The sequence below is a fragment of the Polypterus senegalus genome, chromosome 5, assembly GCF_016835505.1.
Source record: "Polypterus senegalus isolate Bchr_013 chromosome 5, ASM1683550v1, whole genome shotgun sequence".
NCBI lineage: Eukaryota > Metazoa > Chordata > Cladistia > Polypteriformes > Polypteridae > Polypterus > Polypterus senegalus.
This window is the reverse complement of record NC_053158.1, coordinates 39,166,491-39,188,339: the sequence shown is the minus strand read 5'-3', so window position 1 is coordinate 39,188,339 and position 21,849 is coordinate 39,166,491. Positions and strand designations below refer to the sequence as shown.

The 21,849-nt window shown below is 37.3% G+C and overlaps 1 protein-coding gene across 2 annotated transcripts in view; it reads right to left on the bottom strand.

The window, feature by feature from the left end:
• Positions 1 to 21,849, bottom strand: part of LOC120530220 (regulator of G-protein signaling 20-like) — a 144,577-nt gene that overhangs the window by 50,976 nt on the left and 71,752 nt on the right. For both annotated transcript variants that reach the window (XM_039754510.1, XM_039754509.1), the window contains exon 2: positions 2,265 to 2,413. In XM_039754510.1, coding sequence (XP_039610444.1) covers positions 2,265 to 2,413 — 149 coding nt within the window. The remainder of the gene's footprint in view (positions 1 to 2,264; positions 2,414 to 21,849) is intronic.

The following is a 21,849-nucleotide window of genomic DNA, read 5'->3' as shown; positions in this document are numbered from 1 at the left end:
CTTAACTTTTCTTTTATGCCCTCCTACCCAACTACCATATGAATATTCATGCAAAGTCAATTCCTAATTCTGTGCTAATTAAGTAACTGACAGGCCTCATCCATTAAAGGTTATATGTGGCCATATTTACCAAGAGTTTCAGAGTAGGAAAATGATCCTAACTTATTCCGAAATCTCACAGCAATCAAAATTTGGTCCAATTTTTAGTAGAAGTAAAACATTTTATCAATTTTTTTTATAATGTAGGAAATTACTTCTAATGTCACCAGAACTTAGGAGAACTCATGAGCAGTCTTAACTCGGTAGGAATTGCTAGAAGATGGCATTCAAGCAGAAATGATCAACAATAAGCTTGTACAAATATATTGATTTGACAAAGATGTAATAAATATAAGTAACAAATCGTGTATGCTATGTGATCAATCCATCTATGTTGAGAAGCCATACACTGTAAGCTGAAAAGAAAGTGTTAATAATGTTGTACTTTTTGGCCAAAGAGAAAAAGAAGCTTTGTGACAAGAGCTGATACTGGTATATCAAAATCAACCATTTCTAAAATTCTGACCCAAATTTTGAACGCCATTACAATACATGGGGTAATACACAGATTTATACATTTCTCCACCACTCCATGTGAGGTGATATTAAAGCAAGTTGTATTCATTTAAATTGGCCTGCCCATAAAGAAAATTGCCCCAAATGTGGATCAGCATGCATATGTCGATCGCGAGCAATATCACAGTATCATCTCACAGATGCTCATGGATGTAAACTGTACTGTAGCAGCCAACATATTACTCAAAATATTACTGAAGATAAGCAGGGCTGGATCTGTGATTGAAAAAGTCACACAGATACACGGAGTTCAGCATTCCACAAAACACAAGGATTTTTCACATAACACAGCATTAGATAAACAGAGCCTAACAGAAGATAAGGAGATCACGGAGAGAGATATGCCACATGACTGTGGAAGATGATCAGGAACAATGGAATAGTTCTGAATGCCACTTCAGAAACGGTGCAAGAATAACCACCGATAGTTTCAGCAATTGTTGCTTTACAAGGTGTTTCCCACAGCCACCACAGCAAGAACGTGATTCTTCTGAAAGTTTGGCTGTGGATCATTGATTGTCAAATAAAAAGTATCTATCTATATATCTATCTAAAGACGCTCATTATGAGACCTAGCTCTAATTCGAAGTGTGTGCCTCAAACTTTCCATTTCGGCATTTGTTGCAAAGTGGAAAAAAATATTGCCAGCTAAGCGCAATATCCTGCCTTATTATGTTTTCCTTTCTTTTTCTCCTTCTACTTTCAGTATTATTATTACTATTATCTTTGGGGTGAAGCCTTTGTCTTAGTATCAGAAAACTACAAAACATCATCATGAACTCCAATCTATGACTTATGTGCTGTAAAATTGTGACATCATTTATTCTTAAATGTGGCCTCCTACTCCTTGCTAGGAGTGGGATGCTTTGTAACTATCTCCTGTCCTATGCTGAAGCAGGACAAATTCTAATCCTAGTCAGAAATTTAGTGCAGTTCCTAGGACTGATTCTGAGATGCTTGATAAAGGTGTTCAGTTCTGTGAGTTCTCTGCTTGTGTAAGTTGTCTTTTACTAATTAAATAACATGTCTTCCTCTATAACCATTACCTGCTCCTAAACGTTCTTAATGTCACAGCACGGTCTGGGCACCTGGTATCCTAACACCTTTGAAGCCTGATGATTCCTGATACTTTCTAGTTGACAGGGCCTGGCCTTCTTTAAGGCATTCAGTGCCAAGAAGAAGGGCCCAAATGGCTGGAAGTAGAATCTTTGGGCATTGATTCCCTAAAATATCAGATGAAGGGGACCGAGTAAATATGTAAAGACTACTGTTCACATACACCACAGTATTCTGTTCAGGACAGTCTAATCATTTATATTGATGGAGTGACCTCATGTTTTCTCTTCCCTGGCCTGATCTAGGGCTCTCATCCTGGGGCAAGGCCTTTTATTTCTCAAGAACAAAGTGTCACAGAGTAACATTCTACAAATGTTAAATGAGTGCAAATAATTCATCAAAGGATGCAAGGCTTTTTCTCATATTTTAGAAAGTAATTGTAACACATTTTAAAAGGTGTTCATCTGTAACTTCTCCAGCACTTGAGTTAATGCGGCATTCATCTGAAAAGCAGCACCTGAAATGTCTACATGTCAGCATGTCGTTGTCTGCTTTTTGTCAGAATAAGAGAATGAGCTCGCTAGAAGACATACCATGAGCAGCTACAGCAGCAGCACCAGCAGAAGCAGCAGGCATTGGGGCCTCTGTTCCCAGGGCCCTGCTGTGTCTGTGCCGAGCTCACAGGCTCCTGCTGCACGGACATCTGCCGCTTGCGCATCTCCATCCGCTCTGATCCCATGGGCTGTAAAATAGAAAACAGAAGTGTCAGTGCTGGCAAAAAAGATGCTGTCCAGTCACTATGTATAACTGAACACCATTTTTTGTAACAATTGTCATTTGCAGGCATACAAAATACAGAAATTCCAAACCATTTGCTCACTAAGGGAACCTCTGTAGAGTAACCCAGCTGAGTAATGTAATATTCTCTTGAAACTCATAACTGAGACTGCACATGCACACCAATTATTGTGACAGGAGCCCATCTGCTAATGCAAGACAATGTACAGCACACCTGGGGCCTCGAGCTTGTTTGCAATTAAAAGAAAGAGCAAAAAACACCGAAAAGCCAGAGCTGTGGTTCTCCACAGCCGTTTACTGAAAAAACTGAGAATGAGTCAAGGGGGAGATCTGCTCTTCAGAAGACCTCGTTTTTATGATGATGATAATGTTCCTACTCTTTTTTATCGTAATCATCGAGCACACAGCACCAAAGCAATTTGACCAAATATTTTTAAATGGCATAATAGTTTGACTGGCTAACAAATGATAATACAAATATAGAAATTAAAAAAATATTAACCTCTGATTATATAGCCTATATGGTAATAACCATTACATTTCACCTTTAAGTAGTGTACGCTTGGCAGCCTGCCATACCTAGTTATGAGTGTTTATATAGGTAATGTTCATATTAAAAGTAACTTACAAATTGCACTCACATCACAGACACACACATATATACTGTATATATAATATATTGCTAGACACACATAAGTACGGTGCATCCTCAGGTATGTTATACCTGTAATTTCACCCTGGATCACGTGGTCTCACTTACAGCTTTTCGATTTTTGCCTTCAGATCTGAGGATTGTCAAGAGCAGCTCTGACATCACTTCTGAATCTTGAGAGGAAGCCCTGCCTTTTCGGCCCAGTGCCACTTATAAGAATTTCCACCAACAAATGATGTCAGCCAACCTAAAACTTATATCTGCATAAGAATCCGAATCAATTCAATTTAACTTTTTCCTTTTCGTTTTCAACTTGTCTGTGGTGGCCCAACCCTTTGTGCTTTGTCATTTTATACATACATATATATATATATATATATATATATATATATATATATATATATATATATATATATATATATATATATATATATACCAGTAACGGCATACTGCACGATACTGCAGTAAATACACTTGACTTGAGCATTCCTAGTTTTCGTCCTCTTTCTCTGTCTCTGTTTAGCATTCGTTTGCTCAGAGGTTGATGCGCTTGCTGCTTCTTGATCAGCTCTTCTTTTCTCCACCCTAGCTACCCGCTGCTTCTCTTCTTTCATCGGCATCTTTTCGCGTTAAAACTCATCAAGTTAGTTTTTGTGTTGCAATTACTGAGTATGTTTTCTTAAATTTTTCACTTAAGCTGGCATTTAAGTGTTCAATCTGTCTTAAGGATGATTAGCGAAGGTGGTAGGGAATGAGAAGTGCGCCCATACGCATGTGCCACATGGCCGCCCTGCTGCGCACTGCCGAGAGTTGATTCTATAATGAAATAAAAAAAATAAATAAAAAGAGTAATAAAAATCATCACCATGAAAGCGGATAGTAGACATCACATAGTATATGTGTACCAAATTTCAAGTCAATAGGTGAAACGGTTTGTGATCTACAGGTGCTTTAAAATCCTGGACAGACAAAAGAACAGCCACGGTAGTGTATTATATATGAAGATATGTATATATAGATATACACATATACATACACAGATATGATTAACATCTTGCACCTGTTATTAGTACACTTTGAAAATGTATTATGAATGGAATAAATACAAAAAATATATTGTATGTGGGTTTATGTTTTTTCATATTTAAGAACAATTCTGCCTACTCATTTGAAATTATTTTTGCTTCCATATCTTAGTGGTAATCATTTTATTATTTTTGTATTATTGTGAGAGAATTTAATTTTGCCTGTGGGTTACCATCATGTTTTGAGTCCTGTTGTTAGGGGGAGTGGTGTCATACTTTATCACCTCTTACGTCATCCGCATGATGCTTTAAATCCAAGTGAGACAGATGGTTTAGTATCTGTGATTAAGGGTAAATACAAAGAGCTTTTTCATATTTCTTTTAGAATTTTTGGTATTGCCCCATTTCTATCTTTTTAATTCATCATAGGGTCCACTTAATATTTATTCTTTGAACTCTCAGCCTTTTGGGTACAATAATAATATTTTATATGTAAAGTTACACACATATACTGTACATGTGAATACTATACACTGTATACACTTAAGTGTACACCTTATTAGGCACAGTCTTCTTGTTAACACCATTTTCCTGCTTCTCCAAACAGCCAATCATGTGGATGTTGTTCAATGAAAATTTAGACAAGATGTCTGATTTTAGATAATCTGATAGTGTCATTTTTGTTTGCGCCAGATATGTTGGTTCTGTCATCTCAGAAAAACCTACCCAAGTAGGATATTCATGCACTACAGTTTCTGTGGCTTACAGAGAACAGTGTAATAATGGATGTGGAGCAGAGCATCTGTGAACACACAATGTAACAGAAGGGCTACAGCAGAAAAAGACAATCTCAATTTACTTTCCTGTACACTAAAAACAGGAAAATGGGGATGCATTGAGCACACTGAATAATGTTGCTTGATCTACTACATTTTGATTTCTGTAGCAATACTGAAATCCAGAATTCAGCTTGCCTTGTCTCGACAGGCACAGGCGGGTGTTGGCAGTGTAATAGTGCAGGGATTATTTTCTTAGTTCCACCCTTTTTAAATGGATACTTCAAGCTGGATAATGCACCATTTCACAATGTATACAGTATCTCAAGCCTGTTCCATGAACATTATAATGACTTCAGCTTACTTCAATTGACTTCAGAACCCCCAGATCTCCATGCAACAGCACAGCTTTTGGATGAGGTGGAACAGAAAGTTTTGCGGATAGATATACAGGGCACTATTGGATAGATAGATAGATAGATAGATAGATAGATAGATAGATGGAATATCTATCTATCTATCTATCTATCATATAATAACTCAAGGGTGGGGATTGAAATGTCAACCTTGTTGTTTATAGCCAGTAATACATAAGGGACCACATGGCAGACCTCCACACTGACAAAAGGAGGAAAAAATGAACAGAACACAGTACATTTATGAATGCAAAAATAACCATTACAAATAAAACTCAGCTGAAACAAAACTCTACTGTCTCATTGGGCCTGACAAATTTTGATTTGCTGTCTGACAGGGTGTCTTATTTATTTGTCTACTACAGACCCAGTCACTTTTGTTCTCAGCTCACATTCCATCCTGTTGTCCTACAGACTTTCTGTGGGACTTCTTATGCCATGTGTCATTCTGTTGGTATCCTTGCCATTGGCAAACTCTACCCAACTGGATAACCATTCACACAATCTTAAAGCATAAGTTGTGGGCCACCTAACATGGAAATTACATCTTCTCTGCCACACCAGTACATTAGCATTTTTTGTTAAAGAATTTAGTAAAGGGACAAAGTTGCAAAGACTTTGTGTTAACCTGTCAGAACAGTGGCTAACATCTATTTTGTTTTTCATGCTTATTTGTCTTTCCTACTAATTAGACTACAGTATTGTAATACTTTCACAACTGAAGGCCTATGAGGGGATCAGGCAGCTCTCACTTCAATTCACTTCAACCCTCTGGGAATGACCTGAGACAGAGCAACAGCTAAGCCTGAACACAGATGTAGTGCATCCTGAAGGCTATTTGTCAACAGTCTATTAGCCATTCTGTTGACTATGCAGTCAATGTTAATATGTATTATATCATGTTACTTTACAGCGCCCAGTCGATACCTTGTGTAAGGTTAACAAGCTTCTCCCATTTGTGCATTTGGTTTTCTGTGAACAGTCCCAGTATAAGGCGTATGCGTAATGGTGTCTTGTGTTTAATTGTGTTCAAGTGTTGATTTTTGCCTTCTGTGCAATGTTGCCAGGTTGGGCCCTGAATCCCCACAGTTCTGTTAAGGAAAATGCAAGTCCAGAAAAAAGAAAAGCATCCTACTTGACATATCCTTACTGTATATGGTAAGTGGTCTGTCCTGAATTTATCAGTCAATCAATGATAATGACAATAATAATAATAATAATATATATAATGTAATATTGGTTAAGAAATGAATGTGTGATTAAATGTAAATTCTCTTTACCTCTGTTATGTAAAATATCCATCGTCACCTATATTTTCATATTTCCTAAAGCTAGTTTGTGGTGTTGGAATGGGAGTTTAAAGGTTTCGGGATCTTAACCAGACCATTCTCAAAGGTGACATGTTGATGTAGTTCTAGAGAGAGGTGTTAAAATGTTACTAAGGGTCATGAATTCATTTGGATCACTGCTTAGTTTATTTACTCTTACATTACTTCTGCTGCACTACCAATTGCAGCTGAGTTGCAAGGCACAGTTTATTATAATAAAAGCAATGGTGTGTAAGCATCCTGATCTGGAGTCAGATTTACAAAACATGTACTGTACACACAGACAAAGGGGCTAAAAATATGCAAACACAGCTTTTCACATGAAAGCAGGGATTTATAAAATAAAACTTGACAGGAAAAACTGACTATATTTATGATAAGTCTATATGCAACATTTTGGAGAAACCAGGAAATGACGACACCTTTGATCATGTAGGGAAATGAGGCCAAACTAGCTACATGATGACTCATGTGTAGAAAAACTCTTATCACTGAGCCATTTTTATAATGTGCATTGACATGACAAACATATTAATCTTCAGAAATGATGAGTATTATGTTTAGACTCTATTTTAGTTCTGTTTTAAGAGGGTCAATGCTACGTATTTGCACTGAAGAACTTTTTTGTTTTTTTATAAGTTTATGTTGACTACATGTTATGTTTTCTAAAGATTAGAAAGCAAAGCGCAATTAAAAACACAGATGTGAGTCACTCCCTGTGTACAGAAAGCTATAATTCTCATACCACATGGCTGGAATAACACTGTGTGAAGGCTATGCAAATTGTAATATATTAAGGGAACAAGCTTTTAGAGACTGAACATATTTTTTTAACCCATGATGATGACTGACTTGGTCAGCTCAAGTTGGACGGTTGGGAGCCAAAGTTAGAGAGGTGAGATTGTGTTGGTTTGGACATGTACAGAGGAGAGATGTGAGTATTTTGGGAGAAGGATGTTAAGAGTAGAGCTGTCAGGCAAAAGGAAAAGAGGAAGGCCTAAGAAGAAGTTTATGGATGTGGTGAGAAAGGACATGCAGATGATGGGTGTAATAGAACAAGATGCAGAGGACAGAAAGATATGGAAGATGATCCGCTGTGGCAACCCCTGACTGGAGCAGCCGAAAGAAGAAGATGATGACTGAGTTATGAGTTGATTTAGACTTTCAAGAGCTATTCTCTTGGAACTGTATGCTGAAGTGGGCCATAATTAGAAAGGCAGAATGCCCAAAATCGGGATACCCCTGTTCATATCCAGGTTCATCACTACTGAGTAAACACACTCAATTTTATTTTAACTTACATTGCCATCAACAGTTCAAGAAATACTTTGACTCATATGGTCTTTTTCATTAACTGTGTTAATATTTATATCCTCTGTCAATTATATTTATTTTCCTTTTACCTTTTTATGTTTGTTAAGTTTCTATTTTTTCTGTATTTTTAATTTTTTTGTGTTGCTTTTTTGATACTGTCATTGAGTGAGTTGTCCATAATGTGTCAGTTAGGGATATGTAGACAGTAAGTTATTTAAATTCAATTGATTCTTTTATAAAAGGTTAAGGAAACACTTTCAAAATTAAATAAACCACCAGCATCACATTCTTATTTTGCATGAAGGGCTGAGTACAAGTACAGAGTGTTACGATTTCCCAAGTTATATTTTATTTTACATGTAATTTCACATTTATTTTTAATTTCTCCTGATATTCTGAGGATTTGAAATGTACTGAATTCATTTATGTTTGCATTTTTTATTCTTATATTTTACTGTGGCTGTTACTTTTTCACATTAAATATTTTGTTTTGACACGCCACCATTTTGTTTCTTATGGGCACCACCATTTTCAGACTGTTGTAACTGTCTTCAATGAAAGACAGAGACTTTTTTTTTTTAAATTAAGGATTGGGAAATTGAATGTAAGTGAAACACCGAGCAAAGTCTGTAACCATAAAGTCAGTCATGTCCTTTATCAAAGTCAAATACAGAAAGTAAATGGCATATTCAAAAATGAAAAGTAAGATGTGTGGAAACTGGGTTAAAAGGTGAAAAGCAAAGTTATGCAATCTCACATACCAGGAAGTATATGAAGCTGAACTTTATATTCTTGGCCCCATAATGACACATGTAGCACGACCCCAGATATCACCCATAACAGCATAGCAACAAAAATGCACATAATGGTGGTAGCCAAGGTCAAACAAAATGGTGTCAAAAAAGATGCTAAAAAATTGATAATTTCTGAAGGAAGCTTTCTAGCAAAAGGTAAACATTAAAATTTAATTAAGTCAGAAAAAAACAAAGATATATATTTTAAATATAAAGTCTTCCAGAAAGCCAAGGAAGAATTAAATATGAATGTCAATTAGAACAAAGACTTTTAGAAGCTTTGCACGTCTACTGTGTGACTTCTGGAAGTGATAATGTGGTTCTACAGCTATAGAAGATGCTATAGGTAGTTTGTGTTTAAATCTCTGATAGACAGGAAATGTTGATGATTCTTTTGTTTCTTCCTGTATTCTGGAGTGCTCATCCTCCTACATTCCAATTCATAACCTCAGTAGATCATATATTAGCAGTCTGCTTGTTATGACAAAAGCCAAGCTTAAAAGAAGTGGTGAGGAGGCCTTTTTCTGTTATGCACCAAAAATCTGCAATACTTTACCAATAGAGATAAGCCAGGCTAACAATGTGGATCATTTTGAAAAAAATTCTAAAAACCTGAAGAAGACAACTGTACCTCCCCCAATTCTCACCACATTCTACGGAGGCACCATCGAAAATGTTCTAACCAGCTGTATCACTGTCTGGTTTGGGAACTTCCGTGTCTCTGCAATGGATAATGAACACTGCAGAAAAGATTTGTGGGATTTCTCTGCCTTCCATTGAAGACATCTTCATAAAGTGTTGTATCAGCATTGTAAAGGACTACATCCGCAGTTGTTCTGTGTTTATGTATATCTTACATTGCAGTCCTGGTGACCATTATTTTGTTCCACCGTACAGTATGCTGCAATATGGTGTATGGATGGCATGACAATAAAGCCACTTGACTTGATTCATTTTCCTGTTCATTTTACTCTAAATTTACTTAAACTGTATACATAATAAAAGTATTTAATGTACTGGAATGTGTATTATTGAACAATACCTTTGATTGTATCACATTGCAAAATCTTGTATTGAGTGATTTTCTGTGATATCACTAAAGTGAAATTTACATGAGTGTTCTCGATGATCATTCCTGGTCATTCTCTCTTCTTTTGTAAAATCCCAATGCATAAACAAGGCTGTTCTTCATGCACTATAACTGCATTATAAGTGACTATTTGTTGTGATGTAAGATTTTGCATATAACTTAATACATGTTTTGTATGTCTTTATTTGTAATTTAGGCGAAGCAATGTAATTTAGTGTTACTTTGGTGAGAGGCATTTGTGTTTGAATTTTCCGACTTTTCTTTGTAATTTTACGACAGGATTTGGGGGATGTGTCTTAAACCAGTTTGGTGAGTGTTTCTTTGCTAAAGTCTTTCTCTCATCCCCCACATAAAGCCAGGTTAGCCTAAAATATGGTCTTGGGGGGTTGCAGGTGTTAAGATGTACTATTTCCCCCATTGGTCTGAGATATGGCTGTCTGGATTGGCTGTAGGGGTTGGACAGAAAACCTATAAATTTGCTTCCTCAACCACATTCTGTCTCTCTAACCAACATATGATGAAGAAGCATCTCTCTTTGCTAACCTGTGATGATGTAGAAGTATCTTTCTCTTACTGATCTGATGAAGAAGACCATCACACCATGAACTGAAGACAACACAATGAAGAGCACAGCTTCAGCCATTTTGAACAGACATGTGGCTAAAAGCTGAGCACCAATGATGCCTTAACTAGAGACATTTCGTAACTAACAAGTCTGTGTGCCACCTGAATTACACATCACCATTTTATCAGGTTGTATGGTTGCCAATATTCAAATGTACTTTGCATTTTGTTATTATTTATGAATATTATCAATAATACATTATTTTATGTGTAACTTAACTCCTGCTTGTCTTTTTACTACATCTAATTGCCTGAGGTTATAGATATAGAAGGGAAGGTGGGGATAAGTTATATAGAATAATACCTTATAAACAATGGTAAGTCTGTGAGATTAGGTATTCTAAGGCTACATGTTAATAATACAATAGGGGTAAGTAGAGCAATATATATTACTCTACCAAGATAAAACACTATTTCGATTTAAAATGCCTTTCCTCTGATGGTTTCAAAATCATTTCACCACACCAGTAGATGAGTTTGGCTAGATCATCATTACCTTCATCTGCAGATGACAGTTTAATTTACTAAACAGACATGCATGACTTTCCTTTTCAAATTTTTTTCCATAGTAACTGAAAAAGGCTGATATTTCACCAGTAAAGCTTGGTCTTATGTGATCGCATTGCACACAACTACCTGGTATATAAAGCAGTCGTTGAAGACCTATTGTGGTAAGGTCTCTGCAAAAAGCACCTCGAATTGCAGATGCCCTTTATCTCAATTATCTCTGAAAATAAGGCTGCCATTTGAGCTTTTTGTAAGCCTAAATCTCACACGCTCCTCACCATTACCACTGCCAATTAAGCTCCACAGAAAAAACAGGCTGCAGCACTGAGAAAATAACTTAACACTGCTCTCTTTGAAAATGAACTGGCTTCCAGAATTAAATTAGAGCACAGTGCACACATATACTGTCCAGTAGGTAATGTTTCATGCACACACATGAATTATACTAAAGTCTTCGCATGGCATGTTGTACTGTTGGGGTAGAAGGCCAGAGGGCATTATATGACTGTTTATCAGCCTGACAGGGTTAGCATTCCAAAGAGTAGGCCAGACACACGTCACTGGTGAGTCCCCATCAAGTGCCACCAAGGGTAAACAGTCACCAGAAGGAAGACATATTGTATTTGTTTAGCAAGTGCCATTTACATTATTATTCTATGAGTGCCACTGTAAGTACAGGTCAGAAGAATTTTATAAGATTGATAAATGGCAGCAAGGATGCTGCATATAAGTGGTAATGGGGGCTCAAAAGTAAAGCCAAGGTAACATTTAACAGCCACTGGTCAATAAAAGCTTATGTGAAAATGTTACAAATAATACTCAATGTTTGATTCTATGTGTTTATTTACATTTTTAAAATTTCTTCAGAGACATCACAATCACCATCATTTTGTGCACTTTCTTTTATTTATTTTTTTTGCAGAGTTTAATATCAATGATGCCACATGTTGTTAGGCCTGTGGCACATGCATTATGTGACATTATGGTCCGGATGATATTAAATATGCAATTTGAAATGCATCTCAAGTTTGTTGTAAAATAAAATGAACAACTTGTAAAAAATGTTTTGAGGGCCTCTCTTGAAACAGATTTTGGGTTAGAACTTTGGTTGTTTGAATCTAGCAACTTCTTTTGAACTTTGACAAACAATGCTTTGATTTTTATTGATTCAAACCTTGGGTAGGTTTAATTACTTTTCAGTAAGGCCCCTAACATGTCTGTCACATAATAAATTATTTAGGTTTGTCGGGAAATCTGCAGTTCATGGGTACTGTTGTATATTATGTCACAAAATACCAAAAACATGAGGTCTTGCTTCTCAAATCTGCAGCCAGGCTTTACTGATGCTTAGTGTTTAAAATAACTTTTACTTAAACGTTAAGCAGGCTTCACCTGCACACAGACAAAGGACAAGGGAAAAATCTGAATCAAAATAATCTTAAATTACTGTCAGTACCAAAACTTAAAGTGAGAGAGAAACCATGGCTCTTAAAAGTGTTCATAACACTGCACAACAAAGTTTTTGGTTCTTGAACACTGTTGGGTGTTTCTTATAGATTTTTGGGTGCTGATCACGAATATCCCATCAAAACTTACCCATCATATACTGTTTCAGTTTTGTCATGATTTTTTCTTATATTTGTATCCAAACATTTTCGCCTTCATAACTGACTTATCAACAACGGTTTGTGCAACTTGGGCATGTCCAGGCATGGAATCAGGTCAGGTTGGAAGCTGTTCTGTGGAAGTTGACATCCTGGGCAGGTCTGAACGAGCTTGACGCTGTCTCAGCATGCTATAAAGGTGGCTTGCATACGCCGATCCTGCTCATTTGGTTTATATAGTGTGACAGATAGGGGGTACTGTCGTCCCCTTGAACCCTCAGACCAGACGCCAGACACCAGATAAAAGTCCAATAATTTTCTTTATTTGCACAAAACAGTGCACAAAGCACCCTCCACTCCATTATACTCATACACAATAACAAATCCACAATACAATAATCAATCCTCCTCTTCCAGACGTGTTGTCACCCTGCCACCTGACTCAACCCTGGGATCTCCCACAGTCCTTTTTAAAGTCCTTGACCCGGAAGTGTTTCTGTCCCTCAGTCCATGTGACTTTGTAACATTTCCGGGTCGGGTGAAAACTCCTTTTTCTTCAGCCTGGAAGTACATCATTTCCTCTGTCCGCTTGGCTGGGAAGTACTTCTGGGCTATAAGGAAAATAGAAGTCCTTGAGCCTTCCTGCAGCATCCTCTGTCAGCCCCCATGGTATCCAGCAGGGCTGTGAATAAAGACTCCTACATCCATGATGCCCTGCTGGAATTCGGGGCACTGCCATGTTGCAGAGAGGGCTCCACCTGGCGGCTTGGGGGTATTGGTCAGGAGAAGCTGCTGGCCATACTCCACAATAGATAGTCAGTGTGTACGTATGGAATCAGTATAGTAAAGTATAGTATCTGTAGCAATATAACAGTAACTAAACTTAATGCTATAGATGTTTTGGTGTCGGGCGATATGTCTTGTCAATGTCGTAACAGCCACCCTAACCCTAGTAACCCTAACTGGTGGTGGATTTTAGGAGGCCTAGGCCCCTCATGGACCCCGTGATCATCAGAGAAGACTGTGTGCAGAGAGTGCAGACCTATAAATACCTGGGAGTGCAGCTGGATGATAAATTGGACTGGACTGCCAATACTGATGCTCTGTGTAAGAAAGGTCAGAGCCGACTATACTTCCTTAGAAGGTTGGCATCCTTCAACATCTGCAGTAAGTTCTACCAGACGGTTGTGGTGAGTGCCCTCTTCTACGCGGTGGTGTGATGGAGAGGCAGCATAAAGAAGAAGGACATCTCATGCCTGGATAAACTGGTGTGGCAGAGCGATGGGTGCTGAGCAGGCTCCTGTCAATCATGGAGAATCCACTGCATCCACTGAACAGTGTCATCTTCAGACAGAGGAGTAGCTTCAGCGACAGACTGCTGCCACTGTCCTGCTCCACTGACAGACTGAGGAGATCGTTCCTCCCCCACACTATGCGACTCTTCAGTTCCACCCGGGGGGGTAAACGTTAACATTATTCAAAGTTATTGTCTGTTTTTACCTGCATTTTTATTACTTTTTAATTTAATATTGTTTTTTTGTATCTATATGCTGCTGCTGGATTATGTGAATTTCCCCTTGGGATTAATAAAGTATCTATCTATCTATCTATCTAAACTACATTCAGCTTGTAGACAAACTTCTCAAAGCATACAAGACAATGAAGTTCAACATGTCACTCAAGATTCATTTCCTCCACTAACACTTGGACTTCTTCCCCACAAATCTCGGTGCTGTCAGTAACGAACACGGTGAAAGGTTTCACCAGGACATTGCTACGGATACCAGGGCAACTCGAATCTGTCAATGCTTGCTGACTACTGTTGGACACTGCAACATGATGCACTAGACATTGAATACAAAAGAAAATCAGGAGCAAAACACTTTTAATTCTGTTGAATTTAATAGCTTATGTGAAACATAAACGTGACTAAAAACTTTTCAGGAAGCAAGAAATTTCAAAAAAATTGTTGTGCAGTGTAATTTATTACCAATATATATATATATTTTCAAATATCAAAAAGTGCAATAGTCCGAACACCAAATTTAAAAACCACAAAATAAAAGCAAAGAGTCAGAAATCAAGAAATCCACATAGAAGGTTCTCCAATAGCACTCATTGCTGATCTGGAGGGCCAGACCCTGTGCCTGGAAAAAACTGAAACTCCACATAAAGGAGGCAGGGCACATAACAAAAAGCATAAATACAACAAAGAATATAACATGTCCATTATAAACAACAAATAAACACAATATTTGAACCATAAACAACAAAAACATGATTAGTAACATTTTACAAAATAATATTTAGTGAAAAATAAAAAAAACAAATTAAACAAATTTATTCGCGACAGGGACATCTTAAAGTTGGAAGAAGAGGGGTAAAGGCTTAGCAGGTGAGGAGGTACTGCAGCCAGGAACTAGTAAGAGAAGAACAAAGTTTGAAAAGTGAGTGGAGTGCTTGAGGCAAACGGTGGCTAACGTGGCGAGCCACTCCACTAGAAAGACTGGGACTTGAACCTGTAGAGTTAGAACCAGTAATACAGCCAAAGTTTGACTGCATCTCTTCCAAATTGGAACTTTTGCATTTTTCTTGGATCGCCTCTGACTTGTACGTTTTGTATTTTTTATTCTTTGTTAAGTGATTAACAAGTCTACAGTACATTGTGTTTTAATAATAATTACATTTAACCCTCTTTGTTTAATAACTGGTTTACAGGGATATATTTAAAGTGAACACAAGTAATGGTTGTGGCCAATACTGTTTTTGACCATCTGTTCATGGCCAAGAAATGATTAGCCCAGAAAAAAGAACTGTGGCCCTAAGCTGAAACCCGGATAGCAGAACTTCAGTGTAGACTTACCATCAGTGAGTGCAGCAGACACTACCAGATGCATACTGGAATATCAACAGTCAACTGTTACATCTATAAATGGAGGTTATATCCTTCTTGGGACCTCTCAATATGCAACATTAGAAAAATGAGACCTTTTCAGTGTAACATAACACTGTAATAATTGATTTTTTTTCTCAAGGCACTCGAGGTTCTTCCTACAGATTATTTTATGTAAATCATTTTTGAGGACCACATCTGTATACTTCAATGAATTCTTTTTTTCTTCTCAACATTGTTTTAATGTAGTAAGTATTGATGTTTTATTTATTCTTTCACTAAATGAAACAGTTGCTCCATGCTCGTATGCCAACTGCAGTTTTGAGTTCCTCTTCCTCTGTCATCAATTGGCAATACCTTAATTATAATATCAACAAGATTTTATATTGCCATGATCTGTTTATGGAATCATTGAAATTCATTCTGTTTTACTCTGTATTTAATGTAGTGTGTGTTTTTATGTATATAAATGTTGCATTGTTTGTAATTAATGACTAATATATTACAGCACTTTGAACCTGTGCTCAATGAGATATTATAGACGGATATGTTAATCTGAAGAGAAGTTGCACATTAAGAATCACTTACAACATTTCTCTTTTCCTGTCTCCTTTAGTGTATTTTCCCTGCAACCTCACTCTATCAGCAGTGAAAAAAACTGGCACCACCTAAGTCTCTGCCCTTTGTTTACCCTGCTATGCCACAGTGACATATTAGCCTGAAAGACCTAGTGAGGTGGATCATCAAAACATGTAGGCTTATTTGTGTGTGGCTTGCTTTTGAGGTTATCCTCCGCAGGGTCTGCATGTAGCAAAGCTTCCTCCCCACAGAGATGCAGCACACTGCCTCCTGAGAATGAGTGCGGGATACCAGGTGGATTACACTCTTGTTTTTAAGACACTGAGATTGTTATTACCCTTTCATATCCTTAATTGTTTTTGGGTTAGTGGGAATGTACAACTGTTTAAGGCCAGTGCAGGCAAGATATTTTTTTAAATGTATATAAAACACTTAACTTTAGAACACAATTTTGCATGGCAAATAAATTGCTACCATATATGTGAAGAAATAACTTCACCTTGAAAAATACCGAGCTTATCCTCGAAGATCATTCTCATAAGGTCATTCGGTCAGTCAGTCATTGTCAAACTCGCTATATCCTAACACAGGGTCACGGGGGTCTGCTGGAGCCAGTCTCAGCCAACACAGGGCACAAGGCAGGAACAAACCCATATTTCAAAGGTGTTGTGTATTCAGGTCTAAAATTTGTACTTCTTATGTTAATACTTTGCAATTATGTACATTAAATTTAATTTGGCACAAATATGCCCAAGGCTGCATTCTGACCAGGTCCCTATGTATTGATTTAGCTGATTGCACACTCTCTGCCATTTCACCTAGTTTAGTATCATTGGTAAACTAAACCAACTTACTATTTATAGTCTTATCAAGACTGTTTATGTACCTCAAAAAGAGCTGCAGCCCAGCATTGACCACCATTTTAACATCACCTAATGCAGAAGACGTTCCTCGCATTATAACTCTTTGCTTCGGGTGTTTAAGCCAATCTTGCCTACCCACTGCTCTTTGAATTCCCACTTTTACTCATTTGACAGTCACTCCTGATGGTAAAATGAGTGAGAGGCATAAGTATATAAGTTGACTGAATACCTGCTCACTTCTCCAACTGTTTGGGGTAAGTTAGCCATTAAAGAAAAAAAAATTAAGAGGAAAGGAATTATGTGAGCAGCATTTACATTTAAAATGACCTCACGAGTACATTATCTCACAATATAAGGATTCTCAATTCTCAAAGGAAAGCTCCAGTTCTGCTCTCCATCATGGTGAGAAGCAGCCAACAATTTTGCCCTGAGATTTTAATTCTCTCTTGCAAAAATGTAATTTAAGATATTGGAAAAACAATTAGTCTCAGAACAAATACAACCAACAAGTAACAACATGACATCAGTTGATGCCACTTTTAAATCATTTGAATTGGACTCTGCTATCTATGAAAGCTATTGAGTAGTGTTGATGGGCAACATTTGCCAAAATGATTTTCCGCAGCAAATTTTCTAGGATCGCCAGTGACCTTTTACTGAATATTTTCTTGAAAATTCGCCATGCAGGTGACATTTTTTTTCCCCAGGGCCTCATGATGGTTTCTATCAGTCAGTCTCTGGTGATCCAAGTAGTGGTCAGTATGCCAGTTAAACCAGTAAATTGGATGAAACTCTTCTTCCAGTATAGATTTTATAAGAACTGTTTTACTGGTATGCTAAAGATTACACAAAACAAGCAAGCAGCAGGACACTGGACATGTGACAGTGTATCTGTGTGTTAAAGGTAATGTCTTTTTGTTTGGATTTGTATGTGAACTGTGTGTAATAAGGCCTACCCCTTTAATAGTACTACCCAGAGTACTTTGCAGGTGATGCAGAGAGGAAGGAGTGATGAATCCATGTGCTTTAGAGTTATGCTTTTTGGGTAGTAGCAGCCGCAAGCATGCAAATGTGTTAGGGTAAAAAAAAAACAAATAGTAATTTAAGATGAATACCTGCTAAGGACTCTATGGGGTCCAAACCTCTGTGAATTCATGCTTCCTGTTCCTGTTGCTGCTGTCTACTGTTCTAATATTTACATCTATTAATTTTATTTGGGTAGGCACAAGGGTTAGCATGGCTGCCACACAGCTCAGGTCACTATTTGGCCACAATAATGGGTCTAGCATAGTCAACAGATGATTTCCTAGATCTCGGGAACAACTAGCAGACATTTGCATCATTAAAATACAGTTAAAACAAGTTCAGCTTCTCCTTCCCTGTTGGCTTAAATGCATTTTGCTGCAGCTTGCAGGACTCAAGGGGAAGCAAATTCAGCAGCGTTCACTTATCACTACTGCCAAACTACCCACAAGCCTATTTTAGCTATGCTCTTAAATGTCTAACATTTTAAAGTGCTGTTTAAAAGCTTGTATTTAATGAAGTCTCCTAACACGTGTAATTACATTGTTTTCACCCATGTTAATTTAGTGGGATACAATGATATCATTTGTAAAAACGTTAAATATGTAAATTTCCCAGTAATGATTATGATATTGTTTTGGAATATTTTTAAATATAATAGATATTTACAATAATCTTGCTCAAGCAAAACTTCTACTACTTTAGTGAATAATTTGCTTTATCAAGCATGTTATCTTAACTCAAAAGGTGGGAATCTAAAAGTGAATAATATTTTATTGTGAGCTTTTCCATTTTTAACATGTTGAGACATACATGCCTTAAAAATAAATATAGCAACACTTTCCTTGATGCTTTTATCACAACAGTCACTGCTATCAAGGGGTAAAGCATTCTCATGTAAACACAGCAATAAAGAGCCCCATTTGGTAAATCCCACCAGCTGCTTGTCACCTACAGAAGCATTACTTCCAGCATGATGACACAAATAATGTGCATGTTGTAGGAGCCAAAGATAAGTATCATGTTCGGTTTTTAGTATGATTCTTTTTCAAATAACCACTGCCATGTGAGACCAGATGGAGGCTGGTCAAAATTAGGGCTCCATTTGTTTTAATTTGTGATTAGCATCGATACTCATTTTTTTTTTTTTTGTTTTTTGTTTTCTAGCCTGACCTCTTTCTTTGGTGTTATCCAGCTCCTTAGCAACAAGAGCACTGCCAACAAACAATTATAAGGAATGTATGATAATTAATGTCTCAGAGAACAGGGTATTCTAAACATTTCCATGAGCTGAATTTTAAGCTTCTTCTTCATTCTTTATCCTCCTCTTGGTCATTCTATTTCATGTCATTTTGTGAGAAGCAAAGTAACAAGCGTATTTCAATGTTTTGTTTTGTTTTTTTTTTGCTTTAGTTAAACCTGTTAAAAAATGAGAACATGATTTAAATATAAATAAGAGACAATAGATTGTATATAATTAAACCCTCATGCATCAAACATTTTATTTGTCTGTAGGCATTCCTGAAAAATAATGCCGATGTGAAAACTTGCTTATGTTCCATTACATAATTAATCCGTTTTTGCACTTTTCTGGCATAAACTGTCTTGTACACAAGTGTGAAAAATGAGACAAAAAAGTATATTACCCTGATCAAAATTACACCCCAATTAAATGCAACTCAGAGTCAACAGTTGCGCCACAGAAAACAGTCATCGACATATACAAACAACAGCATGTCCTTCCCTTGACTGCGTGGGTCTTTTTCCAGGTACAGTGGATCCTCGGGTCACGACCATAATTCGTTCCAAAACTCTGGTCATAACCCGATTTGGTCATGACCCGAACTAATTTCCCCCATAGGATTGTATGTAAATACAATTAATCCATTCCACACCGTACAAGCTATATGTAAATATATATTTTTTAAAGATTTTAGGCACAAAAATAGTTAATTATACCATAGAATGCACAATGTAATAGTAAACTAAATGTAAAAACATTGAATAACACTGAGAAAACCTTGAACAGAGGAAACTAACATCGCAAGAGTTCAAGCTACAGCCTTATGAACCACTCGCTGTAAACACTTTTTTAACGGGTTTTAAGCACAGGGAAAAAAATGAACATCCTGAAAATCCTTAATTTATACAAAAACTAACCTTGCATGAGTCGAGTTCTGGCATGAAGGAAGTGAGCATGAAGCTGGGTGGAGAGGAGATTACAGTTTTGAGGTAAAGTCACTCTGTGCAATGCACGTCTGACCGAGAACAATGTACTGTACAGGGAGAGACTGAACACGTGCGTAAATCACCGGTGCGTACGAACTGGAAGGGAAACAAAATAGACCACAAACAGTTCACAGCGAATGCACAGGGAGAGACTGAACATGTGCGGAAATCATTGGTGCGTACAAACCGGAAGGGAAACTGGCTTGTTCGTCACCCGAGTGTGTGGTTGTGAACAGATGCAAAAGTTTGGCAAACTTTTTGGTCATAACCCGATTTGTATGTGTTCCGAGACGTTCGTGACCCGAGGTTCCACTGTACCCTACAGATGTTTGTGTTTGGTTAACTGATAGTTGGCCTCTGACGCCTGTGTGAGTGTGCATGAGAGGGGGCTTGTAATGAATTGGCACCTCATCCTGGACTGTTCACTTGGGTTGAGAACATTATGTTTTGTTAATCCATTTGGTATAAAATTTCAAACTATATGCAGAAGTTTTATTTTTTACTAGCTGTGTAAGCCCGTGCTGTAAAAAGCCCAGGGTCCTAGAAACTATTGAAATCGTCAGAAAAAAAATTGAATTGCAGAGATGTCAGGTAATTGAAAGGAACTACTCTGGGCATCTCTCTCCTAGGAGGTTTCATTTTGCCGATGTTCTGGCCTCGCTTCTGTATTAGTGGGTAATCGAGTGACTTTCTTCGGAGGTTTCGTTTTACCGATGTGCTCGCCTAGCTTCTGTAATAGCGGATTAGCAAGTGACTCTCTCTTTGGATGTTTTGTTTTGGTGACATGCTGGCCTTGCTTGCGTATCCTCGGAGGTGGAGCCCTTACCTCAACTACACCTCTCACTTCCGGGTCGGACAGACGCACACACTTCCACGCGTAGACGTTTATATACATGATTTGTTTTTGTTTTTGATTAAATGATAACATTTGGTTATGCCTCTTTTCCACGTTTTTTTTTGGATGTTCTGATTTAGTTGTTTACATTTTTATGATTACTATAGGAAGAGGGAACAGTAGCTATAGAAATGTTGACATTTTTTAAAGAGAAGATCAATACATTTTCCTTATTGTTACAACTGGGTGTTTTCATTAAACATTCCCAATATTATGTCTCTACCTGGATATTTAACAGTTTGAGCTGACTATATTTTTTATGATTCAGCTCTCTATATATATCAGCAACCATTACTTCTTGTTTTATCCGTCAATCCATCCATTTTCATCCATTACAGGACTGTGAAGATTCAGGGAATCAGTTCTTAATGGAATGGCTGTCCATTACTGGAAAGACTCACACTGTCACACACATTCACTCATAGTGGACCAGAGGTCCTGAGGAATGAACACAACCTTAACATCTTTGTGTTGGGCAAACATTCAGAAATTGCTGTTTAACATGGAAAAGTGCAAAGTGCTACATGTGGGCAACATGAACTCCAATTATAAACACAAGATGGGAGACTTGGTCCTAACGGACACAACCTCTGAAAAGGATGTAGGGGATTATATTGACACAGCATTTTCATCATCTAAAAAACAGTCAGAAGCTATTAAAAATGCAAATAAAATATTAGACTATATCGTAAAAACTGTTCAATATAAATCAAGTGACGTAACACTTAGACAAAGCAATGCATTAGTGAGACCACATCTCAAGTATTG